Here is a 25,003-nt window from a genome sequence, read left to right on the forward strand (position 1 = left end):
GGGACTGACTGCGACAAACTGACAACCGTCCTGTACTTCCCCAATAAGTCACCGGATGATGTACTGTCCCTTCGTATACAGGCATGGAACGGGCCCTTTAAGGAACATCTCGACTACCAGGAGGAGGAGCCCTGAGAGGAGTGGCCTGTGACATTGCCACTAACTGACCTATCACGACCAGCCCCGGAAGCAGTGACAGGCGCGAAAGCCAAGGCGAGGGCGAATGGAGAGATGCTGGAGCCAGAAGAACACTGACGAACGCCCATTCCGAAAAGGAGAAGAGGAGTAACTGCGGAGAGGCCGACACCAGCAAGAGGTAGACTCCAGGAGGCCAACGGGACCACGCACCGCCCAGCCACTCTCCAGGAGGGGGGTGGCTACACAAGGTACATGCCTGGTTCCACGGGTTTGCTAGGCACGGGCCGGGGATGGGAACACTTTAACAGGGAGGTCACTCCGTTACACATGGTGGAGGTATCCAGGTGACAATTCCCTTGCACTCCCTTCCCTACAACCAAAGTGTTGTCTTCACCAATATTGATATTGGTCTTCTTTTGTTTATTTTTGGTATGGGCCAAGCAAGAGGCGAGATGCGGCTCAGGAGAGCAACAAGAAACCGAGAGACCCTTTGGGAACAAAGGACTTCTTCGCAATGGGCATTATCTTTGTTTAAATAAAGAACTGAATCGAAGCTCTACCTTCTTGCCCTGTAATTATTCTCCTGTTTGGGCACTGTTACAACCCGCTGCACGACAAACACAACATACGAACACAAGACAACACACCACAGATGTACCAATACATACAATACCAATGTAAAACACAGCAACATAATTGTGCAAATATATGTGTTAGATTGTGCTGTGATATTTTTCTGGTGTTCTGCAGGTGTGTGGTAAGTTTGTAACTGTGTTTTTTGTGTTCTGCAAATATGTTGTTTTTATACTGTGCTGATGTCTTCTTGCATTGTGGTTTAGTTTGTGTTACTTTGTTGCTATGCTTCTTTACTGTTTTGTGTCACTGCATTGTATTTTTGGTGGTTGCTGCAAATTGCATTTCTTTGTTTGTGCTTTTGTATTGCATTCTTTAATTGTGTTATGTTGTTGTGTGATTGTTGTATTGCATTGTATTATTATTGTTTTACTGTGCTTGGAATGTCAGATTTTGCATTATCTTCTGACACTGTTTCGAGCTTACTTTAGAAACATCTACGAAAGCAGATATATTTCCAGTAAAAAGCAGCACATTCTGGTAGAGTTCCAGTGACAAACTACCAATTACTGTAGGTGCTAATTTAAGACACGGCCACTGCAACAGTTCTGTGATGATTGGTGTCTTCAATATTTGAAGAGCTGGGGCAGCGTTATTCCCCCACCTTTACCACTGGTAAAACCTTTTTTGTACAGGAACTTTAAAGGCAAGAGTTACTCATGGCTATAAAAGCAGCAGCATGTTTTGACATATTGAAAGTAAACAGCAGAACTTAGCACAAAAACATGCACAAAGCAATATAATACAAGTAAAAAATTGTCAGGCACATCACAACAGTCAAACAGAAGGCAATACCACAACCACAGTATAAAACACCACAGTGCAAAGCAACATCACACTGCAATAATGCAGTACAAAGACAAAGCAGTACAAAATAATAACAGACTACATCTCCACCACAACAAAATGTCACACAACAGATGTGCACATTTTAGTTGCACGTTATCACCCCCAGAATCCTGCCTTCATTATATTATGTTAAAAGGTGTTTGTATCCCAAAAAACTATATATCTATGTATATATAAAAATATATAAATGTATGTGTGTATTATCTACTGGCAGTCGCCAGTAGATAGTTATAGTTAGGACCCTGTTTCCATAGGAAATCCGCAACGTTCTATTTGGAATAACTTTGGCGCCGGTCGACGAATCCTCGCGAAATTTTCAAAACTAATGGGGCGCTACGCTCCGCTCCTACCCTGAAAGTCTCGGGGTGATTCGTCAAGCGGGGGCTGAGAAAAAAGGGGGGTCCCAAAACGCGTTTTCCCCATGCATTTTTCCATAGGACCTTTAGACACAGCTACAGCCCGAACGGCTGAACAGAATTACTTGTAATTTGGCAGAGAGGTAGTCCGCAGGTCAAGGAAGTGCCTTTTGTAGGTCTGGTGTAAATCTGTTCAGTAGTTCCTGAGAAAATAGCATTTAAATCAATATATATATCTGTAAGCGCGCTCCGTGCGCTTACCGTGCGCTTACGGTAAGCTTACCGTACGCGTACGGTGCTGTGCGCGAGCGCGATTCTGATTGGTTGTTAGATCAAAATAAACATTCGAATCGGTCGAAACCAGGAAGTATCGGCCGCCATTTTCTGTCTGTCGCACTGAAAAAAAAAGGTTGATAACATGAAAAGGGGGCAACGAAGAGAGTTGCAGACCCCCTAGCGTTCGTCAGGGGGTTCACGAAGGACCAAAAAGTATGAAAAATAATTTTTTTTTTTAAAATCGCGTGGTGCGCGTACTGTAAGCTTACCGTACGCGTACGGTAAAAAAAAATAAAAAAAAAAAATAAAAAACTAACAATCACATTTAATATATAAATCTAAGGACCCCCAAGGGAGAAAAAAACAATTGATAATTTGAAAAAAATGGCGAGGCGTGCAGGGTACGAAATGCGCAAAACTTAAAAATAAATACATAACTTAGCATTTAAAAAACCGTACAAATTCACTGAAAAAACCATAGGTTTCACACACGTTATAGTTAGGAATTAGCATTTAAAAAACCTTGCAAATTCACTGAAAAAACCATAGGTTTCACACATGTTATAGTTAGCTGTACATTTCACTCGTAAAAAACCAATGAAATTCCACGTTATAGTTAGTGTAGGCAACTATAACTCACGCAACCGTAATCCTCTGCTGATGACATATGTGTCTTTATGAAAAAAAAATATTTGCATATGTCCTCCATGTGCGCACCGTGCGCACATGGAGGACATATGATGAGCATTGTTGTGACAGGTAAAATATATGTTTTGTTCAGCTGTCATAAGCCATGCACAAATGGTGCACTTCGGTCACCATTTGCACACGGGGTGGGGAGAATGTGGATATATTTTATTTTTTTTATTATTTATTACCGTACGCGTACGGTAAGCGTAATCGGCGAAATTTTCGAAAAAATTAAAATTGCCATTTTTTAACTTGGGGGAGCGTTGGGACTCCCTCGACATGGCTAGGTGCTTGGGAGCTGTCTAAACAGCCCCTTTACATGTTTTTGCACTTTGTTTTTCAACCCCCTGTCAGAGTGCGAGAGAGAAAATGGCGGCCGCCGCTTCCTGGTTTCGACCGATTCGAATGTTTACTAAGATCTAACGGCCAATCAGAATCGCGCTCGCGCACGTCACCGTACGCGTACGGTAAGCGCACCGTAAGCGCACCGTAAGCTGGCTCAGATATATATATTGATTTAAAGGCTATTTTCTCAGAATCTACTGAACAGATTTACACCAAACCTACAAAAGGCACTTCCTTGACCTGAGGACTACCTCTCTGCCAAATTTCATTAAATTCTGTTCAGCCGTTCGGGCTATAGCTCTGTCTAAAGGTCCTATGGAAAAATGCATGGGGAAAACGCGTTTTGGGACCCCCCTTTTATCTCAGCCCCCGCTTGACGAATCCCCCCGAGACTTTCAGGGTAGGAGCGGAGCTCAACGCCCCACCTATTTTGAAAATTTTGCGAGGATTCGTCGACCGGCGCCAAAGTTATTCAAAATAGAATGTTGCGGATTTCCTATGGTAAGAGGGTCCTAACTATAACTATCTACTGGCGACCGCCAGTAGATAATATATATATACATATATATATATTTTTTTTCTTATTATTATTTTCAAACTGAGCACTGGAAGAGACCATGCCGTAAAATTAGTACTTTCAGTGCCTCCGTCTTGTTGCCCTTTTTGCGAATGCTCTCTGATGTCCAAAAAGAATCGAAACAGTAAATAAATAGTTATTTCTTACACGAGGGTTTTGTGTATCCTTTCTATGGCATCTTCGAGCTCGACCTTCTGGTCGGGGACAAAGCGGTATTCAGACACGTAGCCCGCGAGGTGTTTGTATGGGTCGTAGTCTCCGAGCTCAGCTGCAAAGGAGGAAACAGAAAACAAAAAACACATTTAAAAAAACCTGCCATAACCTTAGAAAGCATGAGTTTTAAATCACACGCTAGCACGCGTATCTACTTAATTTGCATGTGAATAAAAAAGATTATAACAGGAGAAACAACCCTTTAATGCAGGCAGTTTGATAGGACAGAGATTGAAAAAGACACACGAGGATGAAAAGCTAAAGGTCAGATAACGAGCGCCCATAATAGAAGCATAAATATTTCCTGACATTTCATGGTGAATTATTTCCTGTTATTGTCAGCTTGGGAAGATTAAATTGGTACCTTCAGTGCGAATAGTCAGCCATGCTAATCACAGCTACTGCCGGCTGGGAACAGTAATTTTATCAATAATTTACTGTTGCGCGTTAATGAGGCGTTTTAAATGTGAACTTAAAGCATCTCTGCGTCCCTTGGCTGTGACCCCAATATTTCTCTCCACCTAACGAGTGAGTGTTTGGAAGCGTCATTAACCGAAGCTCGAAGACTGAGGCTGCGGTGCAGCGCTGGTCCTCTGTGCATCCTCACAGGAGCTCGAGTGTTTCATACTTACTGAGGGTCCCACTAAACATCCCATGACCCCACGAGGGAGCGGCTGGGGCCGACGTCACCCCCACTACACATGTATCTGAACTCTCCATTGCACCTCCACACCCACACCTGGAACGGCGCTCCCTCACGGGCGTTTGCAAGGGCTGGGCTGGCCGCATCTGGGCGCTGTCCCGGTCCAGGTGGCACCGCCACAGTGCCAGGCAACGGATGGGCCACTCGTGGCCTCGCTTCAGTGATTCCATTTAAAATGGGGAGAACCTACTGTGATCCCCCTTCCTTACTGCTTTCTCACCCGGCACTCCTCTTTCTGTCCTTTCTTCTGTTTATGTGGACAACGTGGCTTACTTTTCTCACAATTTTGTTCGCATTGTGTAATCCTTGCCAAAAGGTTTGAACCACATGCAATTCTAACAAGTTCTTCTACTCGTTCTGTAAACACAGAATCGGCCCTCTCTCGCACTTGGCACCCTCACCATATGTCCCCACTTCCCTTTCTATCCACCATCACCATTGCACGTTTCCTCCTACTCTATATCTAAATCTAGCTCATCTCTTTTCCCCACATCACCTTACAAATCTTTCCCCTTTTCTCTCTCCCTGCCCTCTTCACCCATTCCATTAGAAAGTTCCTCTCATGCTCGCTTTCTCATGTTCGCTTCCCTTCGCCCAATGTTCACACCCGCCCCCTTTCCAATGATGCCACAAGCCTGTTTAGCACCGCTGCAGGGGCTTCTGGATACCCCTTTTTCTCTTGTTTTCTCTCTAGTCGCTCAAGGACCTGCCTGTTACTCCCCTACAATCTCTTACGACCACATTTCGCTTCTTATTCATAATTCATTAATTCTTACTTCCATGATGCCCCACCATCACCAACTCCAGAATCACTCCTCTCATGAAGAAGTAGCTGGGCTGCTGATCACTCCCCTGACCTCTTGTTCTTTCCATCTTCTAAGCACCTTGACCGAGAGATCTGGGCAGACAGTTCAGTAAAAAGTACCCACCCATCCACTCCTATTGCTTCATCGATGTGTAAGGCCCTCACAACAAGTTAAACATCAAATTCCAATATATTTGGCAGCTCCTGTTAAAGTATCAGAATTATGAGTATTGCAAATAATATCCTCGGAATACATTTCAAGAGGTCATCCTGCAGCTATCTATCGGTGGAAAAATGCAAGGTAAATACCGGGGCATGCTGCAAGGTAACAGATGGTCAAATAGTTGAAGAAATAATATATACATAAGATGATTAAATGTATAAGTTATAAAGGGGCCTGATCAACATGATGCGAGATTTAGAGTGTCTACACAATAGAATATTGGGTACTACTAAGAATTATATCCAGTGTTATGGTATGTAAAGTTTCGGTTGCTTTCAAACTATGGAAAAGAAGATGGTGGTTTATGATCGCGCTGCACCATTTCATCATGATGTTCATATTTTCATGTCATTTCAATATCCTGTTTCCATCAAAATCAATAACATTTGTTTAAAAAAATAATAATACCGGGACATGCAGGTTTTGGTGCTGTAAACACTAAGGGGTCTATTACAATGGTGGGCGGACAAAGTAACAGTACACTGGACTAACCGCCAGAGATGCGGCGGTCCCGCTATGGCAATTAGGATGCAACCGCCACCCTGGCGGTCGCATCCCGCATATTTTACATTGCGGCAGGTAGTGCTGTAAGTAGCACCCGCCGCAATGCAAACTATGCATGTTGTGCATTGGTATGCATAACGTGACAGGCACCGTGCGCTGCCTGCCACCTTGTTTATGCCAATGAAGGAGGTTACCATAGGTACCCCCCCAAGTACAGCCCCCACCCCCCCGGGGCCCACTACGGGCCCCACTACGGGCCCCCAATGCCAATCTCTGCATGCCTTTCCATGGCGGAGTCTCCTCCATGGAAAGGCAGGCATCATAATATGGATGGCGGTGCCTGCACGGCACGCCACCATATTGAGGGCCTTTTCTGCCCGGCCGGCAATCCGAGCGGTGGACGGACTTTCCGTCCGCCACGGTACCCCCTGCCATACTAATATGGTGGGGGTAAATCAGGTATGGATGGCGGGCGGATAGCCACCGCCGGCCTGGCGGTGGCGATCCGCCCGCCATCCTAATAGACCCCTAAGAGCCGCATGTGATTCCTCATTACCAGGGAAAAAGTCCTATTTTGTGGTAACTTTCACACTGATAAATTGCAACACAGTGGGTTAGCTTTTATTCGAATGACATATATGGTACTCATCACCCACTGACTCACACTGAGTTTCTACGCGCTTCCCATGTCCCTCACATGTCACTATATCACAGGTAAGTGTATAGAGAGTCATTACATCTTAGCCACTACACTGCGAGTCACTCCATTGGAAGGACCATTACTTCACAACTTCGTATGGAGATAATATTTTTTATGTATATTGCACAGAGTCAGTTGTCGCTGTATAGTTCTGATGTGCCTATAACTTTTTTTCCCTTATGGATGAATGTGCACCAAAGTTGACGCTTCCATATGGCATTTAACTATAAAAGACTGCCATACCAATATTCATGCCCTTTTGTCCTACGGGAAAAGAGTCAAAAGAGGGAGGGGAAGAGATCAAGAAAGATGTTTTACATTTCAGGAAATTCTGCTTGCAGCTACAGGAAATACAGCTGAACCGATTTAACCAAACTTGCATTGAAAGTATAATTTTACTCAGAAAACAGGATTTTTGTGGTTTGGAATTATTACGCTCAGTAGTTTTTGGAACATTAGTATTTAATGAAGGTTCCAGGTGGGCTCGAAAAGGTAAACACTTTTGTATACTTGTTAATTGGCAAAGATATTTGTTGATTTGCTTTGAACCTTCACAGGGTTTGACAGATGTGCATTTGGCAGACAGTATGTTGTGCTTTTCCTTGGTAGTTTCACATCTGGATAGATCCATCAAGGGGGGGGGGGGGCTAGTTAAAAAAAGGAAGCATAAATGTGCTCACTTGACAAAACTTTGTTATTCTGTGATGGATTTTCAGAACATTTGGCAGAAGTGTGGAAGTTTTGTGCTGATCCCTCAAGGGGCCAAAGTTAAGAGGGAGCAATACAATTTTCATTTGCTTATATATTTGGCACTGTTTGAAGAATTTTCCAATTTCGCAGGAAACCAGCAAGTTACACCCAGTGCAGGTATTTCAGGCATAATGCAGCTCCAGTGGGTGTTGGTTAAAAACAAAATGATTTATTAATAAATATTGCACTCTTTCATGGATCTGCATGAAATTGGGCAGATACTTTTAGTCTACCCTTGGTATTTCCAACTTTGTGCAGCTCCATCAAGGAGGGCTGTTAAAAAGGGTAGAAGATGATTTTTTTAAAATTTGCTAATAATATTGGTGTTATGTGACAAATCTGCATAAAATCTGACAGAAGCTTAGAAGGGCTGGTCTTACATTGCTATGTCAAATTTGGTGTCAATCCATCGGGCTGTGGGGACAATAAAATAATCCTATACTGATAGCTTTAGCAGTGCTTGATGAATCTCCATCAAACATGGAAGGCAGTTAGAAAGTTACACCCAGAGTAAGTATTTAAGGATTTGTGCTGATCCATTGTGAAGTGACAAAATGATAAGGGGCAACAAAACTGGCCCGTGCGGTTAAGGAAAATTTATGAAACCAGCAGAATCCTACTCGACTTTACTGTGAGCTTTTAATTCAACACTACCCGAGGGAAGAGTTATACCTCGCTCGTGTAGACAAACTGTGCATATTGATTGATGCCCTATTTTTATTGCCAAACTGGACAAGGAATGACAGTCCTTAATTTGAGTGACTAGATTCTTGGGAATCCTTCTGTTGGTTTTCTCTATAATCCATTGGGTCCTAATTGAACATTGGACTGTTGTCAAGGGACTTTTTAAACAATTGACTTTACATCCTGAAGATGGTCTGACGGACAGTTTTGCCACAACAGACCTAAACGTCGACTCCTTCATCTATTTCCCCAACATTTGTTGTACAATAGTGAATGTTTTCTGTGTATCCAGATTCATCACTTGTCAGATCACGTGGAATGGATGGTTTTGTTCATGATTTGTAGGCAGTATTATACATCCTCTATCATGATGTATTGTCATATTTGATTGTACCCTTTTGAATTTTATTTATATTAAAAATAACTTTTTGTATTTTTGGAAAAGAACTTCCCCGTGCATTTGAATTTCTTTTGTTATTCATTGATTGCATTTGTCTAGTATAGCCTTTCATATGTATTGATTAATTCAGGGGTTCAAGACCAAGTTGGGTTGAACACACAAGTTATTACTTGGATTTTATATCAGAATAAGAATCTTCTAAAAAAAATCCCTTGTAGGCATCTTTGTACTTATTTTTGAAGAAGTTTAGAAGGGCTGGTTTTACATTGCTATGTCAAATTTAGTGTCAATCCATCGGGCTGTGGGGACAATAAAATATTCCTATACTGATAGCTTTAGCAGTGCTTGATGAATCTCCATCAAACATGGAAGGCAGTTAGCAAGTTACACCCAGCGTAAGTATTTAAGGATTTGTGCTGATCCATTGTGAGGTGACAAAACGATAACGGGTAGCAAAACAGTTTTGATTTGCTAGCAACTTTGGAATAGTTTGAAGGTCCGGCATGAAATTTGGCAGAGACTTAGCGTGTTTAGCCTACCCCACGTTTTCTCGATTATTAAGACCCTTCATCAACGGGGCAGCTTTAAAAGAGGGGCTAGCAAAACAAGCCCAGTGTAAGCTGAGGCAGGCTCTGTGACCAACCACACTAGGCCTGGTCAAAGGAGGATGGGCTTGTGGCCTTGTTCAAGGCCATGCACGGAGCAGAATAGGTACAGAGGTAGTGAATGCGGTACTTATTACAAAAACATAATTTCTTAGAAAAAACATGATAAAAAGTTAGTCGCAGTTCTGCTAGTACAAATCCGAACAAGCACTGAAGCGCACCAGTTACTGTGTGCAACACACAATGCACACCATACTGATATATATATATATATATTCTATATTCACTATAAGAATATAGTTAAGACTCACCCTGGACCTACACAAACAAACCCACATCGCCCTCCACCAGCAAGCCTGTCACTGGCTCCCCATCCAGAAGAGATGCCAGTTCAAGATCCTCACACATTCTTACAAAGTGCTCCATGACCTAGGACCTGCCTACATCAAACATCGACAACTTCCACCAACCCTCTAGACACCTGCATTCCTCTTCACTCGCCCTCGCATACACACCACTGCCTCCATCGCAGCAGTAGCCGCTTCCTCTCCTACATTGCTGCCAAGACCTGGAACAACCTTCCCCTCCAGCTCCACACTGCCCCCTCGCTAGCAGACTTCAGTGAGAGACTTGAGGCCTGGCTGTTCGATGAAGACACATCGGCCAGATACCCCTGGGGTGACAGTGGTGCGCTCTACAAATCCTGCTGGAATAAAAATGAGCTATGATCGAGGAAACACAAAACTGAAATAGCCCCAACTTTTACCAGTTGCACAGTGCACGCCATAACCGGTGAATTTCAGGACTTTTTTCAATTTTATAAGCAAACCCAGCCCAATCAAGCTTAGAGATTGACACAAGTTATTCAAAACAGGAGAAGGGAACTGAGTAGCCCCGAGCCTATACTTAAAAATGCTGCTAGAAAAACAGACATTTGAGGAAGGCAGATTTATAGATTTTGGGGTGTTGTAGAAGCACTGCAACAACAGGACAAGTGCTCCACCAAGCAACTGGGATCCAAATGTTCCCTTCTGTTCTGCATAAATCACGTAGCATTCGAAGATTTCAAAGGGTTGGACACATATTACATGACACCTCTTGTGACATCACAACGCTATGTATTTCTGACAAGCTCTAACAACAACAACACATGTCAGGCACTGCTTTTTCTTATTCCAGGTTGGCTTAAATGCTTTTTTAAAATTCCAAAGCTGTAATATTCTACCTAGAATAGTAAAATGCCTTTGTCATTTTTAAAGTCTTGCATAAATATGTGTTAGAAGCTTATAGTGGGCTTAGAGACTGCCCACTGCTTAAGACTATTTAGATTAATTGTCATTTGCTTGCTTCTTTTTCATTAGCATGTGTGAGCTTTCCTTCCTCTTCTTGTATTTGTCCCTACCATGGAGTGTTAGTCCCTTCCCTGGAGCAAGGGCACATTATTTGAGTCATTCCAGTACTCCCGTTTCACGCTCTACTTTTGTTTAAACACTCTACGAAATTGTGTGTGTTTTCCAACTGGCTCTCTCATGTACTTCTACCCTTCTGCCACACTTGGTGTGTTGCTCTTCGGGCCAGTGTGCTTCTCCCCTGCACTCCTCCATGATGCCCTTGAGTGCTTATTCCCTGCATTTTTACCTGTGTGGTTCTCCTTGCTGCTTAACATTGCGCATTCTCATCCTTCTGTTACCCCAACATTCTTCTCTCTCATATGCTTCCCTCCACCCATACTCTCTGTGATCCTTCCCCATACACACACCCCATCCATGTTCCTTCACCACACCTGTGCCCCCGTTTTGCTTCGCCACCTGCCCGCCTGTTGCTTTGTCAGCCCTCTGTCACTCTGAACACCTCTCCATATTGTTTTCCCTTACCTGCGCTACATTTCTCTCTTTATTTACAGATCCAACACTGGGAGCGGCACAAAAAGCTTGGTGTACATGCCTACAAAATAACACATCCACCCTGCATTTTTCAAAAGTCATGCTGCAAGGCATCAGAGATGATGTACAGCATGGCTAAATCCATAGGTAACACCAATAGTTCTCAAAGCGAGACATAGTGGCTTTGCCAATTTTTTGAAGCGTTGATCTCATACCCGGACACTATCCCAAATTCCAAGGCTACCTTAATTATTTCCGGGAGAGCCGTACGAGCATCAGAAGTGAAAATAAGGATATCATCAGCGTACAGGGCCACTTTCCTCTCCCAACCACTATACGCGAACGCCTTGATGTCGACATTGTCTCTTAAATTTTGAGCGAATGGTTCAACGTAAAGATCAAAAAGAAGTGGGGAGAGTGGGCAGCCCTGTCGCGTACCCCTCGAGATGTTAAAGGGGTCAGACAAGATGCCATTAATCAGTACACAGGCACTTGGGTTCTGATACAATAGACTGATTGTCCGGCGAAACCCTGCCCCCACATTGAACTTAGCCAAGGCCTCCGACAGATACAACCAATTGACTCTGTCGAAGGCCTTGGTGGCGTCCAAGGTAAGAACTGCCAGGGGGAGGGACTCCAGAACTGCCAAATCGATAGCCCCTATTAAGTCGAAAGTTAGTTCATATAACTGTCGCCCCCTGACAAACCCTTTCTGATCCGGGTGCAAGATTTTGGGGGCAACAAGAGCTAGTCTATTGGCCAGAATTGAGGCAAAAATTTTGTAGTCAACATTTAATATGGAGATTGGCCTATAGGAACCACATGCAGTAGCCGGTTTCCCCGGTTTTAAGATTACCGTGATAGACGCGCTGTCCCATGATGTCGGGGGCCGACCTCCATCAAGCAAAATATCATTAAACAGTAGTACCATGAAGGAGACCAGTTCCTGCTCCAGGACTTTATAAATTTCAGCCGGTAGGCCATCTGTACCCGACGCCTTCCCCTTTTTAGCATTATGTATAGCCTTGGAGACTTCCTCCTCCGAGATTACACTATCCAACCTCTCACTTTGCTCATCGGAGAGTGCTGGAAGTGTGATCTTACTAAGCCAATCTTTAATTCTAGCCGGACTGATGTTCTTATCCTCACAGTAGATATTTTGAAAAAAATCTCTAAAGGCTGATCTAATATCTTCATCTCGGGAGAGTGGGGAGCCATTGACACTAATCGCCTCAATGTTATTACGAACTTGGTCTGTTTTGAATTTCCATGCCAATAGCTTCCCCGCTCCCTCTCCATACTGAAAATGTGCAAGCTTACTGGCCTCCCATCTTTCTTGTACCCCCTGATTTAAGACCGAAGCGAGGTGGTCTTTTAAAGAAATTAATCTTTCAGACAGAAGAGAGCGATCCTCTGATGTAATGGAATCAGCGTCTAGGTCTAACTGAGTCTTAGCGATGTCTGATTCCACTGATGTCACTGCCTCTTTGTATTGCCTCCTCCTGTAGGCCATTTTATGTGTAATAAGGCCTCTCACAAACGCTTTAAGGGAGTCCCACACCACTCCGATGCTTGCCGATCCTACATTTATAGTTAAGAAGTATTTAACATCTTTAACAGAATATACTAATGTATGGCTGACCAGAACAAAGTCTATTCTAGATTGGTGGTGGTATTTTTGATTCCTATAAGAAAAACCCAGCTGTACACCTACCCTCAACCTCCAAATATCCACATAGCCATATTGCTTCATTTCACTAAGCAAAAAAGATCTAGATTTTGATGGAATTCGAGATCGACTATTATGCGATTTATCAAGAGTGGGGTTTAAAATGATGTTAAAGTCACCTGCAAAAATAACAGGCTCTGGGAAGGACAAAAGGTGGGAAAAAATGACCTCCAAAGATGACGGATCGTCCTGATTAGGACCATAATATCCCACAATAGTAAACTGGCTGCTCAAAATAGACAGGGAAGCAATAACCCATCTACCCGCTGGATCAACCTTAAAATCTAAGACTTTAGCCTTAAGTTGTTTTTTGAAGATAAGTGAAACCCCTCTACAAGTCAGAGACTGAGAGTTAGAAATTGAAAAATCGATCCACCTATTCTCCTTAACTAAGGTATCCATTTCATCTTGGACCAGATGTGTCTCTTGCAGGATAATGACCTGTGCTTCAGAATCCCGAAGATATTGAAGTACTTTCCTGGACCTAGGTTTAGTACGCAGGCCATTTACATTCCAAGATATTATCTTTAAATTAGCCATCTGACTTCAATACCTCTCAACCCAACCCAGAGACTTGGGACATCACCCGTATGACCTAGCCTAATGTCTGATAATTGCATATCTGAAACTGTCCTACCCTCAGCAGAATGCAATAATGCACAAGATTGGCACATGAGGAATTTTCTGATACATTTAACCCCGTGACCCCTGTACCCCCCCACACCCCCTCCCACCCATGGAGAACCCTTGGTGTATCTAACCGGAACAAATCCAGTAGATAGCACCCCCATCTCAAGCTCCCGTGACCCTCTCTGACGCTAAACCAATTTCCCCTCAAAGGATGAGCTAGTTACGCACATATTCTAACAGAATCTGTGGATGCTGGTATTTGAGAATGAGAGTTTATGGACACAACAAGGATAGAACAAGGAAAGGGGGAAACAAACAAAAAGATTTTTTTTTTTTTCTACATGATATGTATATATATATATGTTTTTTCTCTTTTTCTTTTCCTCCCAAGTCTCCCCCATCCCCCCTCCCCCCATAATAGTTGTGTGATAGCCAAACTACCTCTACTTCTACTAATGCCTAAAAAAAGAAAAAAAAAAACCTAAGTTTAATACCTACAAATCTGCTAATATATTTTAACACTCCGAAGCCCATTTTTTTTTTTTTTTTTTTTTTATCTGGAATTGTTACAAAAGTACATATCAGCCAGCTGCCTTATTGCCCAACTCCAGAAGAAGCTCGTCAGCGGCTTGCACTGACCTGATGTTAAACATCTTATTATTGAACATCACCTTCAGGGCAGCAGGGAACACCAACTGAGCCGTTGCCCCCAATTTTCTAAATGCCTCAAGCCGCCTACCAAACTCCCACTGCTTCTCTAACGTAACCCTAGAAAGGTCAGATCTAATGAGGAAAGTAAATCCCTTTCCAAGGAGGGATTTTTGTTTCAGGGCTAGGTTAAGGATCTGCTCTTTGAGTGCATAGGTATGGAAGTTAACCAAGATTTTACGAGGTTTAGATCTTTGTTGATTTCTCCTAAATGGATCTCTATGGACCCTCTGTATATCGGTGGTCAGATCCTCTAGAGATTTATCAAGAGATAACGACTCTTTTAGCAATTGCACCACAACATTTTTAACGTCCGAACCCTCAGAACCTTCAGGCACATTAAGTATACGTATATTGGCTCTCCTGGCGTTATTTTCCAACAATTCCATCCTATCAAGTAGGGCCTGATCCTCCTTTCGTAGATTAACAATGTCTTCCTTGGCTTTGTCCAAATGGATAGACATCACAGCAACCGTCTCTGAGATGATGACCTGGGGTATGGATAAGAGCTTTTGTATCTCGGGTATTCAGCCAGGAAATAAATTGAGATACCTGGGCCTTGATATCATGGAAAATATAGATCAGATTGTGAATATCAATTTTTCCAAAGTAGCTAAGGACTGTCGTAAATTGCTTCAGTCTTGGTCCCATCTTCCTTTGTCGTTACTAGGAAGAGCTAACTTAGTTAAGATGGCTGTCTTGCCAAAGATTTCCTTTCTTTTCAATACTATCCCTCTGTACTTCGATCCAAACCTTATTAAAACTTTTCAGGCTGAGATTAACACTTTTATCTGGAATAAACACCTTCCAAGAATCTCGTGGAAAAAGTTAAGAAGGCGCAGGGAAAAGGGGGGGCTGGCAGCCCCGGACATCCAGGTCTATGCCTGGGCGTTCCAGTTGTCTCATGCTAGGGTGTTGCTAAAAAAACCATTGGAGTATGGGGTGGGAACTCTATACACCACTCTGCTTAGGGGAGAGGGGGTTAGCCAGTCTGGGTTTCTGTTGAAATTCGGAGATCCCAAGTTCTTTAAAAAAATTAAATTGAAAATTCTATTGGGAATGGCAAGGACTTGGGCCCAGGTTTCAAAATCCATTAATATAGGGTACTATAGTAGTAGAACCCCCTTATGGGATCTCCCCGATTATCCACCCTGGTTGGGAGACTCACTTGCAGCACCTATTAGAGAGGCGGGTTTGGAGGTCTGGGGTGACCTATTTGTGGAGGGGGAACTGCTCTCCTGGGAGTGTTTGAGTAGAAAGATTGGCCCGGGCCTTGCTAGGCTAAAATATCTGCAGATGTCTAGCTGGTCTCGTTCCTATTCTGCACAGCCCGTTCGAAAAAATAAATTCCCAGTAGGTGGTTACAGTACCCTTATAACTCTGTTAATTGATAGACCCCCTGCTAAGAAGGAGATCTCGTCCTGGTACAATTTGATTTTGGATGAGATGGACGGTGTATTTAAGCTTCCACATGAACTCTGGGGGGAGGACATAAGTAATATTGATTTGCATGAGGTATGGAGAACATCTTGTAGACTGCTGTGGGATGTGGTGAAACCGGCGTGGTTGCGTAGAAACCACATCTTTACTATCCACAGAGCATATTATTCCCCCCTTCGACTTTCTAAATTTACTCAGGGGAATATAGTTGTGTGTGCTAGATGTGGTCTCCTAGCAGCCTCTGACATCCACATGTTTTATGAATGCCCCCTTCTGTCTCAATTTTGGGAAGCCATCTGTAAGATCCTGTCGTCTTCAATAGACTCCAAAATAACTGCTCATCCCCAGTTGGTGATTTTCGGAATCTTAGAGGGGATCTCTAGCCCGGCGAAGAAGCTAGTATTCTACGCTATACTACTGGCTAGAAGGGAGATATGCAGAAAGTGGAAGGATCCACTACCTCCCTCTATCAACGATTGGTACGCCTCTGCCCTGCATGTTTCTAAGCTTGATTTGGCAAGAGCCGGGAACCCAGACAAAAGATCATTTTGGCACCTTCTCAAATGGGATCAGTGAGACTCTGGGTTTTTATTTATTTATTTATTTATTTTTCCCCCCCAGGTCCAATGATTAAGCCATCTATCCCACCGCTTGGCATAAGCGGTGCTCTGATCCCTTTTCGGCATTGGGTATCACCCGGCCTGAATTTCTGAGGTTATGGTATGGCGTTCGCTGGTTTGTCAAGCTGTATTGCTGTGGGACGAGGCCCGGCTCCACGACTATCCCTCCCAGTTGGTATGAACTGTGTTAGCATATTGCTTGTAAGCCGATCGATTGCATATATAGAACCTTGGTGGCATATATGAGGACAAAAAAAATAAAAAATAAAAAAATAAATAAATAAATAGTGGCTTTGCCAATGCTTGTTTGGATTGACATGGATAGTACTTGCTAATCATGTGCTTAAAACCTTGCTGAAAAATGTCAGGAGGCCTTGTCACATTTCTAGGCTCGTGTGGCTTGCCTTGGGCTAATGCCATTCCCAAAAAATGTGCTTAAGAAATAGATAATTGAGATAGGCAGATATTGGGCTTTATTCCCAAAATCCAAGTTGGAATATATAAAGTGGTACTACTTTACATATTTCAAAATGCAATTCCAGCTGGAGTTTCCCACCTCTCCAATTTTTTCTATATGGTGAACTCTGCTATGGCAGAGATCTCTGTAAATATAGATATAGGTTTTAGTAGTAAATGTGGGAGGGTAATGGTGGTGGTAAAACTGGAATTGATTGCTATAAAATAGGTGGCATTTAAGGAAATTAAAAGAAACATTCAGAGAGGGACATGGCACCTACATTTACTTCTATAGTACTACGGACAAGCAGGCTTAAATGTACTCTAGCCAAGCCCTAGAGTAAGTAAAGCACCACTCATGGCCAATAACTGGTATTGCAACACACTCCCTCAGAAATCAATGAAAGCAGGAAGTAAGTAACACTACCACCAAAGGAAAAATATAAAAGAAATTACATTTACAATTTTAAATATTAAACGTTATTTAAACTGACAATTGTTTATTAGTGGTTTGTAATGTCATCAGAACCCCCAAACAATCAAAGCAATTGCTAAAAATGATTGAGATTCATCTAACAATGTCTTTATATATAATCATGAATTCTATCAATAAAAGTGTGGGACTGCAATGGGTACCTACTTTTCCCCAGTTGTGCAAATTAGTCCATGGGCTGGTGAGATAAGGAGATTGATTGGGCAGAGAAGAATGAATAATATATGGGAAGGATAAACATCTCTCTCTGATACATTGATGATCTGTTTCTAATTTGGAGAAACCCCCCAGAATTTAAAAATACTTTGAAAAACGGAATAATGGCTGTGGCCTAAAAGGTGTGTCTACTACCAGTGCAGTAAACGTGTGTTTTTTGGGTATAATAACTTATATTGAAGGTGAAAAAACTTAAACCAAGTTGTATCATAAGAAGACAAACAGTATTTTTAATGTCTACAGTGTTCATCAAAAAGCCAGAAAAACAGTATCAACTATAATGAATTGCTAAGATTGAGGCTTAACTGTTGAAAGAATGTGGAATTCTGTCAAAACTGTAAAGAGATTAAATAAAGTTTTCTACACTTCAAGCAGTGCTGGATTCTGTTAACTCCATTTCAATGCTGTATACCGAATGTTCATGATTCCTGCAATGCTACACCTCTTTAACCCTGACACATCAAGCTGCTGCCCCAAGTGTGTCATCCAGGAGGTTACTTATTATGAACTGGTATGGGATTGCCCGAACATGGCTGTATACTGGGGGAAAGTCGTGAGTATGTACTCAGAACATATGTCATTAACTGTGCTGATGACTTCATCTGCATGACTTCTGGGGAATGGTGTCACTTAAATGAAATACAAAATCAAAAAGAGGTTTTTACAGCTCCTGCCCCTGTTGGAGATGCTCATGTGGTGATTCATTGGCTGAGTACAAAAATCCCAGAGGCCCACAGCTCAATACTGGATGTGACAGAATGGACAACGGCGGAGGAAATCAGAACGTCACTAGCTAGAATAGATAATAAAGCACAAAATAACCTGTGGAAAGCACTGTGCCGTGCAGTCATTTACCCCCCCGACGAATGCCATCCTTGTAACTCTGTATGCCCCATGTCATTGTACACTTTAACAACGAAGCTCACTATTTGTTGATTGTAACTATACAATATAATGTGTTCACTGTATCTTGTACAGGACTTTGTCGTAAGTAGCACAATCTGCAATGCGTTGCCTTGTGGCCTTCACACCAGTAAGATGTGTGTATTTTATGTTCAATCCCAAATAAAAAAGAGTTTAATAAAAAAAAGAAAAGGCAAATATTTCTACAAACAGGGAATAGCAAGCATGTCATAGACATGGGTTTGGAAAAAACGACCCAGAGCCAGAGAAGAGAAACATTAAAAACTAAAAAAGACAACGAGCCACAAGGAACTGTTATAGAGAGCACCTTAAAATGTATCTCAACATACAACGAAAAGAACACAAAAATTATAGATGCGTTTAAAAAACATTGGAGTCTTATCAGAGATGACCAATATAAAGGTCATTTGTTAGAGAATCATCCTACAGTACTATATAGAAAAGCTCCATCGTTAATGGATACAGTGATAAGTAGCCATTGTGAAAGTGTTTCAAATGAGAACTGGGTACACAAACAACAAAAATGATATGCCAAGTGTAAGATGCGTAGGGCTCGTACAATTGGACTAACTAAGATCAGCATCTGAGAAGCAAGTGGATCGACACTCGTCATCCACAAAATGAATACATTACATGTAGCTAAAAACTTATAATATATGTGCTGGAATGCACATGCAAAATAAAATATGTCACAAGTACTCTCTGTCAACTCAATAAAAGAATTCTGGACCATATTCATAGCGAAATTAATAAAGATGTAGTAATGCCTTGGCTAACCATTACTGTAAAACAGAGAAGATTGACAAATCTAAGATATGATGGCATTGACAAAGTGACAAAAGGTGGGAACGGTGACGACAGAGTATGCCAGCTAAGAAGATGTGAATTAAAATACAACATAACAAAAGAAACATGGGTTACATTTTAATGAGGAGCTGCGTGTGTATCACTAATACCATCAGGTGATTATTTTTTACACTAGACCTTTCACGAAAATCATATGGAAAGAAAACTTGTCACGTGAGAGTGTGATCGATAGAAAGAGACAGTCAGGGAAGGATTTTATTACAGGGTACCACTTCAAAGAAGGTATTATATGCTAGAGCAAATATTGTCCTACTGAGGGTAGACATTATAAGATACAAGTTTTGATCTGTTTTGGGCTATGTCCTTTTTAACACTTCATTTCACTGTTACACGATTCAGCAATCATGGACCACCATTCCCACCATCCAGTTCTAAGGCAATTAATGTGAGACATGACATGGGTGACCGAAAAAAGACCAGTAGGATAATGAAAGGTAGTGACTCCTGATGGAGTAGGGGCGATGTAAAGGCCCCGATACAGAGCCCGTGATGCAATGGGTGCACCTTTCCATCACCACAAAAATCAATACAGCATCCAATCTATCTCCTCCTCAATAAATAACCTAGCTAGGCAAAAAACATTTATTCTTCCAATATATCCTCCCTCATCTGCTCCTAACCAGCCTTGTCTGATGCTATGGTGCTTTATATCCTGGGTAATCCCTGACCATAAATGACGCAGAGAGAGAAGTGGAGATAAAGAAATAATACTGTAAAAAGAGGGAAAGGGGCAATGTGACATGCTCGTTCCACTCACATCCACTCCATGCCAAGCGTCCGCATGCAAAAGGTGTGCGCTGTTGATAAATGAAACACGATCCTTCACTCGACCATGCATGCTTGTCTTTTATCAAATGTTTGCAATCGCTTGCAGGGTTTTCTGGAACCCCCAGTTTAGGCTGTGATACCTTTTGATTACATTTCACGCGTGCTTGAGGTTAAGTCATTGCACATAGGCCATACAGTGCTTAATTTGTGCCGGTGCTTAGCGCCGGCACTTATTTCTTAGGGCCGGGTCTATGTCTCCGGGACACTGGTTGTAACTGCCAATGCTTGTTGGCCGCCATGTTACATTGCGTTATGGTCCGTTTTCTGTTTCTCACATTGCACTATGTTGACTCTACCTTGGAAGCGGAAGTCGAATTGCAGTTGAACTGGGGAGAGAAGAAAAGTTTTACTGCTCGGACACTGCTTGTTCCGGATGAGCTTACTATAGATGGAGAGAAGAAACCATTGCTCCATTTCAATGGCATGTTTTGAATGGTGGGAGTGGGGGAAGAGGCACAAAGTGATTGAGGCAGGTGTGATTTTTGCCGCCTCCTTCCACTGTAAGTTCTCGGCAAACGGCGAGATTTGTTTTAAAGGTGGCACTCTGTTATGCTTAAATGTAGTGCATCATTAGTGAATTTAGGAAGTTAACGAGCAACAAGGTGTCATTTTTAGGTCTAGCCTACGCAGCGCGCATGCGCTGCATAGGAGGAGACCTTTAGGCATCGGTCCCATTTTTCACCCACAACCGTGCACGCGTTCCATTGCCTTCAATGGCAACGAGTGCACGTGTGGAGATTCACTTGCGGGAGCGAGTGCCCCCATATGGTAGCAATTATCGCTCTTGCAAGTGAATCACGCAGGCCCCCCTCCTCCCCCCTGCTGCAGCGCGAGGCGCGCGCCTCCCCCTGCTGCTGCGCGAGCTTGTTTGTATTTATTATTGTACCGCCTAACTTGCGATCGGCCTTTGTAAACTTAGATAGCAAAATGAAACAGCATAATCGGCTTTTGTAACCTTCGATCATGTGTAAGCTGTTTTATTTTGCTTAGTATTTCGCATCATGTGTATGCTGTTTTATTTTGATTATTATTTCGCAATATACTTTATTGTTGTGTTATCTCGCCACGTTATTTTTTATTTATTATTGTGCCGCCTAACTTGCAATCGGCCTTTGTAACCTTAGATCGTGTTTATGGTGTGAAGATTACAAAAGCCAATCGCAAGTTAGGCGGCACAATAATAAATAAAATAAAACTAGTTTTTGTATAGCTGTATGTTATCTCGCCACTTTATTTTTTATTTATTATTGTGCCGCCTAACTTGCTATCGGCTTTAGTAACCTTCATAGCATAAACACGCTCACTTTCTCTTGCTGCAGGTAAGACGTGCTCTGGTGCCTATTTTACCCCCCTCCCTCCCGTTGTTGTGCCTTCCCCCCCCCCCCGTACCCCTCGTCCCCGCAGCCCGCCCGCTGTCTGTGCCTTCTGCCTCCATGTCGATACTTAAATATATCATGCCTTTACAGGTCTGTTTCTCCTGCATGGGCTTTATGCCTCCTTTAAGGCGAAAGTGTGCCATGTGTTTGTTATGTCGTATGGTTTGGACGGTTGCAGCCATCAGGAAACTTTTTGCCTGATTTTAAGATGGCACCTATAGAAGCAACGTATGCACATGCAGCTGTGTGTAAACCATAGACACAAGCATTTGCAATGCAATAGGTCTCGCATTTACGCGAGTTTAATTTATTGGCATTGTAAAGGATAATGCGTTTTATTTATGTTTTAAAAAACAAAACATAAATATGAAGCATGGTCATTTACAATGCCAATAGCTAAAACTCGTGTAAATGCGAGACCTATTGCATTGCAAATGCTTGTTTCATTAACAGGCGTCAATTGGCTACAGAGCATGCCTTGGAGTTTAATGTCTCCCACTTACTATTGTTAACACATATATCATTTGGTAAGCATTAAAGTCCCTGCATTGTTTACCATTTATGCATAGGTGTCCACTGTGCTGTCTCTCGGCCACAGCGCAGTTTCAGACCAGCATTCCCTGAAGTTAGTCGTTTACACCTGCTTTGTATGTGCGCTGTGCAGAAAAAATTATGAATCAGTCGCCAGTGAGTTGAGCTGCACAGTAATGAGGAGTAAGAATTATTTTTCTTTGCTGTGGAGTGAGAGTTTAAAAGCAAATATACCAAGTTTTGTACAGGTGTGTAAATTTTGGACAATAAATAGGATTCTTAAATGTCGATCATTGTGCAGTCGTCCTCACAGCTCCAAGCAAGGTACACACCGGACACAGTTCTGATCGCTTTGATGCCCTAATAAGGCAATCGATGAAAGGCGACCAGTTGACCTTCACAGAGTGTCCGAATTTGCATCCTGGTTTGCATGTGCAACGTTTAAGTAATTTGTGACCCATTACAGCTTGAAACATGTTGTTTGAGGATGTCTGCAATTTATGCAAAGGGCCATGGATTACGTGGGAAGTTTTTCAAATTCATATCTAAGCACAAAATGCTGGAGCTGCAGACTTGCACAATCCCCATGACCCTACGTGTAATAAACTACAAATAGTAGAGTTGAAGACAATGCTGGGTTTGTGGGGACAAATGCAGGAAGGAAAAAGGTGAATCTGGCACTCCTCTGTTGGTAAACTATGTTTTAGAGGATCTGTTGTTAGAAGCACATTTAGTGGCTGGAGATAAATTGAATTAAGAAGCATAGTGATCACAACCAGTGCCCACATGCTCAATAATCTCTTTTTTTGATATTCCCCTTGTGTCACCCTCTAGAACAAGGTCACAACACATGCATAGACTTGGGTAGCAGCGTACACACGGCCGTGCAGCAAGTGCTTGATTTGTACTGCTATTCTCCTGTGATCAGCACTGACCCCATTTCTAGGCCCTGGCATAGATTTATCACTACCCTCCAAGTGGTTTTACAGTACAGGCTCTAGTAGAGGCAGCAGACTTAGGTGATATTTGCAGCTTGGTGTGGCCTGAACTTAATCCTGTCTCATTCACAACACATTCCGCAATTATAAGCAAATCACTTTATTCTCCATGATTGCGATACTACTACGATTACAGCCCGATTCCTTTCCTACAAATTCTACTGCCCCACATACATTTGTTTTTATTCCTTGTGTTTGAGAAGCCAAAACTACAATAGGTATTCTCTTTACAGCATTTCACTGCTCTTAGAAATTAGACTTCTGTTAGTATCAAGCGAAACAGAATAAGCATTAACAAAACCAATAGGTTGGGCTTTTGAATAGTGGAAGCACAAATGCATGCAAACACACAATATCGATGATCATATTAACACAAATCAGCCTAGTCTGCAAGTGTGGTGCCCCCATGACTGGCAGCAAAGTTCCGCTGAAGTGGAGTACCAGAGCAGGGAATGACAGGAAGGTGCTTGTATGAAGACCCAGGTCTTCAGCTTCTTGCGGAACTCAAGAAGTGAGGAGCAGGCTGTGATGTGTTGGGACTTGTGAGTGGAGCCATACAGGAAGTAGGTGGGGCCAGTGGATGAAGTGGGTGGAGCCGGGAGAGTGGGTGTGGCCTCCTTGAAAAACGTCAGCACCTGCACTTCAGATTTTACAAATTAAGCACTGAGGCCATACCATGTTCTGGAAGTAGTTGGTATATCACTTATCAGAACATCTACGCATGTATGTACTGGCTTTCACATCTTCGTCTCAAAATCACCACAGAACAAGTAGGGGCAGTTGTTGAGCAGGTTCAAAGGCAGGGTTACAAAAAGCCAAACAAAAAAGTGATTATTTCCAGAAAACGGGGCTCCTCTCTAGATTTAAAGAAGAGCTTTGAGTGTGAAGTGAAGAGGCCCGCACATACCTCTGGAAGCGTTTTGTCTTTGGTGTCGGAGCTCAGTAACATTACACCCGGGACCCTTTGAAGAGATGCAGGGTACACTGTGGCACGGCACCGAAGGGTGTAACAGAATAAGCAACTGGCTCCGTTTACTGCCTGCTTTCTTTATGAAGGGAATGAATGAGACACCAGCTTTTGGTGTTTCAGCATCTTGTACACAGACTTGATGTCATCAATTGAGTGATTAATGGGGTGTCCGGTTACCTACCTGCTTCTGCCAAATAAGAGTGAAAGGCATACTGGAAACCAGCCAAGGCATGTGTGGAAATACCACGACCACCCAGCTCAGAGGTTCTATGATCAAAACTTTACCTTTCTTCCATTGCACCAGCGGGTTCAAGTTGGGTCTTGACAATAAGGGGATATTGGCTTACTGAAGAGAGCAGAAATCCGCAAGTTGGGTTTGCAGTCCGCCATCTTAGAAAAGAAAAGGCTTTCAGTCTTAAGGGGCTGCTGTAAGTGTGAGGCCGGAGGACCACATACCCCACATGAATTCTAACTCTCGAGATCGGTTAGCCCCCTGGTGTAAGATGCTTAAGCTCGCTGCTCAGTAGCACTAAAACGGACATGCCGCAGAGTGCTTTGACATTGCGCTGGGGCTACAAACACAGTAGTCATCCATCCAGTGGATACTGCCCATAACAGAGCTAGGAAATGTGTCCAGTACACTGTGTCCAGCTCCGAAGAGCTGGATGGATCAGTTTGACATTGTGCTGGGTTTGTAACCACTTGGACCAGAATTGGTTTATAGGAGTTCTATTCTGGAATTCATGCTAGTTGTGTTCTGAAGGTTCCAGTTTCTGTGTCAGCTGAGCCATGGCCCTGTGAATAAATATCTTTGTTGCCATGTCTTATAGCCTTATAGAAAGGCCCTGAACCCAGGTCATAGGCCTGAGCTGCAGGTGAGGGC

General features: G+C 42.8%; 1 protein-coding gene across 4 annotated transcripts in view; it reads right to left on the minus strand.

Annotated features, from left to right (window-relative positions):
• Positions 1 to 25,003, minus strand: part of EPB41L4A (erythrocyte membrane protein band 4.1 like 4A) — an 821,385-nt gene that overhangs the window by 412,804 nt on the left and 383,578 nt on the right. For all 4 annotated transcript variants that reach the window (XM_085632598.1, XM_085632596.1, XM_085632597.1 and 1 more), the window contains exon 6: positions 4,012 to 4,132. In XM_085632598.1, coding sequence (XP_085488724.1) covers positions 4,012 to 4,132 — 121 coding nt within the window. The remainder of the gene's footprint in view (positions 1 to 4,011; positions 4,133 to 25,003) is intronic.

The sequence above is a fragment of the Triturus cristatus genome, chromosome 2_1 (assembly GCF_964204655.1).
Source record: "Triturus cristatus chromosome 2_1, aTriCri1.1, whole genome shotgun sequence".
NCBI lineage: Eukaryota > Metazoa > Chordata > Amphibia > Caudata > Salamandridae > Triturus > Triturus cristatus.